Below are 6,185 nucleotides of genomic sequence, written 5' to 3'. Positions count from 1 at the left end.
AGGAAGCATGGTGGCATTCAGGCAGACAATGGACATGGAGAGGTAGCTGAGAGCTCTATCTCCACATTGGCAGGCAACAGGAAGAGCAGTGACACTGGGCCTGGCTTAGGCATATGAAACCTCAAAGTCCACCCCCCAGTGACACACTTCCTCCCACAAGGCCACACTTATTCCAGCAAGGCCACACCTCCTAATAGTGCCAGTCCCTATGAGCCGGTGGAGGTCATTTCATTCAAACCACCACAGCAGTGTTAGAATTCTAGAAAGGCCGAAACACACGAGCTGGGAACTCCACATGCACAGCATTATCTGTGAGGTGAGCTCTCTCAATTGCTAGTGACAACCTTTGTCCTGGAGGCAGTCACTCTGTTACAGGCTTTTAGCCCATCAACATCCCTCTTCCTGGATAAAATTTCCATATTCTTAGGACCCCTCCCCATTATAGAAGACACCGGCTCTCTGCATTGGCTCTTGTTCTCAGCAGAACACTTGCTGTTTCTCGAGAAACATAGCTGACCAGCCCACTTCTCACCGGCAGCCGGGAATCCCTACCAAATTCCCTTCTGATATTTCTTGGGATGGAGCCCCGAATATATGACTTTACAGTCAAACTTGCACTTCATACTAACTGCCCCTGAAAATAGCCAAATAAAAAGGGTTCCTGCCACCCACCCTTAGCCACCAGCTTCCTGCTCTCCTGCCAAGTTACAGGGGCCAGTTGTGGACCAGCCTGTCTCTCATCTCTCCAGTCAACTCATTTACTCATTCAGTGCTTTAAGGTCTCCACCCACATCTCTAACGACCTTTTCAGCACTCAGGTAAACAAGAAACTGTCAATTCCACTTCCCCATTTGGTTGTTTAAAAAAAGTCACACACACACACACACACTCACTCATGAAATATTTTTAAAAGGTCAAAATTTGAATCTAAATGTCCCTACCCTCAACGCCCCAGTCTTACTTAGTATCAGGCTTGCAGTCTCCTGTCTGAGCATCTGAGCACTGCACAGCCTCTGAGTGCTGGGATCACACATATGCACCATCCCTAAGACACTCTAGGCCGGTATCCACCTCTCTGGTGCTGAGGTAGAGATGGAAGCAATACAATCCCTGCCTTGTGAGTAGCTACACAGCAGGAGGGTGGGGGGCTCTGTGTGATGGACACTCTAGCAGGGTGAAGTGTGTTGGGGGGGGTGGAGGGGTCATCAATCAAGCAGTTGAACGGCCAAAACCAAAGGGAATCTGAAACAGGTCTGGAAAGTAGAAAACCAGGGCTGATAACAGTTGAACTCACTCTCCTCATAGAGGCCAGGAAGGGCTTGTCCGGGGAAGTGACCCTGCAGTGGAGAATAAAGGATGTCTATGCAGCTCTAGGTGATATGGAGCTGGACAAACATTTCCCTGCAGAGGAAATGTTGCTCCCTCTGTGCCGAGGGAGCATCATGGAGGATGGGTGGGGATTCTGGAGAGGGGAGGGTTTTATAAGGGATGCAGGAGTCCATGGGCCGAGTTAAGGTTTAGGTCTTTCTTCTTAGCACAGTAGGGAGACACTAAAAGATTTGAAGCTGCTTTAAAGAGCTAAACTCAGCCTGGCTCTGGTCAGCACCTTTGCACAGTAGATTTCTAAGGCAAGGGTTCAGATGGGTTTGGTTACCATAGAGACGGCTGTGTGGACACAAACAATTATGATAATGAAGCTACAGACTTGAGCACTGGGGGATATAAACGGACTGGGTTCTGGGTGCGCTTTGCTGGAAAACACATTTTGCCCACACAAAGGGTCTGATTATGAAAAGGGACCTGCCATGAATATGAACGAAACCCAGGGACCACAGAGCCAAGATGCTGGTGCCATAGCAACCCGGAACTCAAGGGCTTCTCTTCTGTATTTTCAACAGAGCCCCAAGGAGCGTGGGGCAGGGACAAGGGGGTCAAAGGCCATGTGAAGAGGGCCCTGTCCACCGGCACTGCGTAACCAGCCTCTTAATTCTGATAAGCCCTCACCCTAGCAGAACCAGGCAGCCTCATTCTGTAGCTGAAGATACCGGATCTGAGAGGGATGGTGCTGGCTGCTGACAGGCTGGTGCCAGGCATCAGGTGGCGTCTCTGGATAGAAAGCTTCGCCTAGTCCCTGCCTACTTCCCGGCTTAGAGCATGTTTCCATAGACTGAAGTGGGACACGAGTTCGAAGCTAATCTGAACTACACCGTGAGACTCTGTCTCCAAAAAAAAAAAAAAAAAAAAAAAAAGAAAGAAAGAAAGAACCCTAGTAAAAAGGAGCAAAACGTCCATAAAAGAGATTTCCCAAAAGAATCTCCAAATCGGAGGTTCGTCCCAAAGTCGGAGCATCACCAGCGGGCTTCCGGAAGAAGCCGAAGAGTGAGAAGCTGTTGGCCGAAAGTTGCCGAGCGCTCACGGAGATAGACGAAGAGCTTCGGGAAGGGCCCAGTCTACAGGTCCGAGAGGCTCTGTTGAGCGCGGAAAGGTCGAGAGGCGGAACCACACTATCAGGGTGAAGTGTGTTGTGGGGGCGGTGTTCTTGGCGGAAGAGGCCGGAGGATTCCCGAAGCGAGCGGAAGCGGCGCGGTCAGGGTCCGAAGGAGCGGAAGGCATGGCTGGCGCGTCCTCGGAGGCGGAGGCCGAGGCGTTGGCCGCGGCGCGCGAGCGGAGCCGCCTCTTCCTGAGCGGCCTGGAGCTGGTGCAGCAGGGCGCCGAGGCGCGCGTCTTCCGTGGCCGTTTCCAGGGCCGCGCGGCCGTGGTAAAGCACCGCTTCCCGAAGAGCTACCGGCACCCGGAGCTGGAGGCGCGGCTCGGCCGGCGGCGGACGGTACAGGAGGCGCGCGCGCTGCTCCGCTGCCGTCGTGCGGGTGAGGGAGACCGGACGGGGCTCCGGGAGACGGGAGAGACGGGGCTCCGGGAGACGGGACAGACAGGGCTGCGGGAGACCGGTGGGACGGGAGAGACGGGGCTCCGATTTCTAGGGGACAGGATCAGAAGGCAATGCTTAAGGACTCAAGGCGACACTCAGGACAGACGGCATTCTGTTTGGTTCGCGGGGCTTCGCAGCTGTCTCTCTGCTTGTTTAGCGCTCGGGCCCCTCCGTTTCTCATTTCTGTTTCTGCTTACCGTCCTTCCCTCTCCATTTGGTGGTTTTAAGCAGCAGGTGTCCTGACAGGCGGGTGGCAGGAGCCGGGCTCTGTGGATTCAGATTCTCCCTGCACTGCCTCCCGCGTAGCCATTCAATGAGTCGTCTAGCCCAGTTACCTTGTATGTCACGGGAATCTCAGGGATATTGTGGTCATTAAAGAAGGCATATGCATCACATGTTCTTATGCTGACATAGTTCAGTAAATGTCTGATTTCATTAAATTGTTTATTCTTTTCTTTTAAAAAAACATCCACACCCCCACAAAACAACAACAACATTACTCCAGAGAAAATGAGACTCAAAGAGGGGAAGTGCCTGAGGTTCCACAGCTACCAGGCAGCCTGTCTATGGCCCAGAACCACCCAGCCTTTTCTATTTTTCTATTTAGTGGTTTTTAGGTGCCCACTACTAGGACATTGATAGGAGCCAGGAGACTGGGAAATGCAGCAGTGAACAGGCCTGTGCTTTTCTGCCCTAGAGGGGCAATGGAGTTATAAAGAAGTGTTCATATATTCTCCTTTACCTTTTGTAAGTTTTATCAGACAGGGGTGGGGGCTACCTTGGTGCCCGTTGACAGGTCTCCAGGAAAGTGTTCTGAACCTGGTTGACATTCAGGAGAGACTCCTGGCGTTAACTGGAGGTTTTGTTACCACTTTACAGTTGTGGAGACTGAGGCACAGAGCAGCTAAGGGAACCTTGAGGTTTCACGCCTAATAAGTGATCTGAACCTGCCTGTTCCAGAACACAGATGAGCCTGTAAGGTGACACCCTGCTTAGCCACTTGCCTGGTGACTTTGTCAGGTGGAAACTGCTCAGACTGCAGGATGCTTTCCTTCTGGCTTCTTGTTTTGTTTGTTTTTAGGGAGCAGCAATGAATTCCAGTCCTAAGGTGGCTTGAGAAAGGAGGAGCAAGCCTTGATACTTCCAGACTTACCCTGGCCTGGTCTCAGGCCCAGTCCTGCAGGGCTTTAACAGGGCAAGCTCTGGATAAATTGTATCATTTTCCACAGTAGTCTCAACCCTGTTCCAAAGCAGGTTTAGGCTGAGAAACTGTCTGCCTGTGCATGAAGATGCACTCTCTAACCACGTGTGTCCATTGCAGGGATAGCTGCCCCAGTTGTCTTCTTTGTGGACTATGCGTCTAACTGCTTATATATGGAAGAAATAGAAGACTCGGTGACTGTTCGGGATTATATCCAATCCACTATGGAGACTGAAAAGGACCCCCAGTGCCTCTTGGACCTGGCCAGGAGGATGGGGCAGGTTCTGGCCGGAATGCACGACCAAGACCTCATTCACGGGGACCTCACCACCTCCAACATGCTCCTGAGGCGGCCCCTGGCGCAGCTGCACATCGTGCTCATCGACTTTGGGCTGAGCTTTGTCTCAGGACTGCCGGAAGATAAAGGCGTCGACCTCTATGTCCTGGAGAAGGCCTTNCTCAGCACNCACCCCCACACCGAGACTGTGTTTGAAGCCTTTCTNAAGAGTTACGGGGCNTCGTCCAAGAAGTCCAGTCCAGTGCTGAAGAAGTTAGATGAGGTGCGCCTGAGAGGGCGAAAGCGGTCCATGGTCGGATAGCGGAGCTGTGGTGAACTGGCTCACAGTGAAGGATGATGTAGATGAGGCTGGACCCCTCAGCAAAACATGGGTTGTTAAGTGGTCTGTGATTGTGCTGGGCCACCACCATCCATGGCTCACTGTTCTCAGGGGCTTCATGTACATGAGGTTTATTCTGGGCAGAGCTGGGTGGGTAGCTTGGGCTGGCTTCAAACTATGTAGTTGAGGATAACATTGAACTTCTGATGTTCCTGTGTCTGTTGGAGTATCGGTGTGTGCTGTCACATCTGGTTTCTTTGGTGCCTTGGGCATGCTAGTCAAGCACTTTACCAGCTGAGCTGCATCCCAGCCCTAGACCTGGCTGTTTCAGATCATCAAGCTTCCCGCAGACAGTGGCTGTGGAGCTCATGCAGAGCAGGCAGCCTTGAGCTGAGACATCCTGGAAGGACAAGGCAGGGACTCCGTTTGGGATGCAGGTTTTAGTCTGCCTTTTACTCTGGTGGGGTCTTTGTTATATGTCTGAAGGCTGCTCGAGGCCAGTTCAGTGGATGTAAACACCACTTTGAGAAAGCAGAACAGGCTCCGACTGGAATGCAGTGGTCTGCTCCATGGAGCTTGTTCCCAGTGTGGATTCCTCTGTGGGCGTCTGGAGTTTGATATAAAGGATGTTTTTGAGGGGCTGAAGAGGCGGCCTGGATCTAGGAGCACTTGCTCTTCCAAAGGACTCCAGTGTGGTTTCCAGCACCCAGCTGAGGGACCCAGTGCTGCCTCCGCCTGCTCAGGAGCCTGCACCTATGTGCACATCCCTCCCCCCCCCCCCACCCCCACCCCCCCCCCACCCAAACATAGGGAGAGAAGGCAGTGAGGGGGAGGGGGAGGTGTTGTGAGAGAATTAAGACAACACAATTGTCCTGATCTCTGCATTGTCTTGTCTCCCCCCCCCCCCCCCCCCCCCAAACACGGATAACGAAAGTAGCAAGAACACATGGTTAAAATATTCTTGAGAGTTGTTAAAAGATGAAAAAAAAGTACTTCCATTTTTTTCTTTTATAGGAAAGCAGGCTCACAGCTTTTTGACAGCAAGGGGGCGGGGAGGTTAAGGGCACTGACTACCCTTCCAGAGGTCCTGAGTTCAATTCCCAGCAACCACACGGTGGCTCACAACCATCTGTAATGGAATCCGATGCTCTCTTCCGGCGTGCAGGGGTACATGCAGATAGAGCACTCATCCGCATAAATAAATCTTTTGAAAAAGAACAGTTTTCAGAGACCTGGAACACTGAGTTTTTGCTGCTCTGTAGCCATAGGTCGTGAAGCTCATGTGGGTAGAGAAGGGAGCTGGGTTGTCTCTCAGGCAGAGATGGTGAGGGAGCTTGTGATGAGGTTGATAATCTGGGTGTACTGAGTCTGAAAACTGAGTTCAAACAGGACCGGGACTGTTCCATTCACCACAGCTGCTGCCACCTGAGTGGCCTGC

General features: G+C 52.2%; 1 protein-coding gene across 1 annotated transcript; it reads left to right on the top strand.

Annotated features, from left to right (window-relative positions):
• Positions 1-2,295: 2,295 nt before the first annotated feature.
• On the top strand, positions 2,296-5,537 carry Tp53rk (TP53 regulating kinase). Its single transcript, XM_021155859.2, has 2 exons — positions 2,296-2,867; positions 4,251-5,537. The coding sequence occupies exons 1-2, from the start codon at positions 2,612-2,614 to the stop codon at positions 4,727-4,729; spliced, it is 735 nt and encodes a 244-aa protein (XP_021011518.1). The 5' UTR covers positions 2,296-2,611; the 3' UTR covers positions 4,730-5,537.
• Positions 5,538-6,185: the final 648 nt, after the last annotated feature.

Source organism: Mus caroli, chromosome 2, assembly GCF_900094665.2.
Source record: "Mus caroli chromosome 2, CAROLI_EIJ_v1.1, whole genome shotgun sequence".
Classification (NCBI taxonomy): domain Eukaryota; kingdom Metazoa; phylum Chordata; class Mammalia; order Rodentia; family Muridae; genus Mus; species Mus caroli.
Note: the sequence above shows the minus strand (reverse complement) of the source record. Positions and strands in the feature narration are given on the sequence as shown.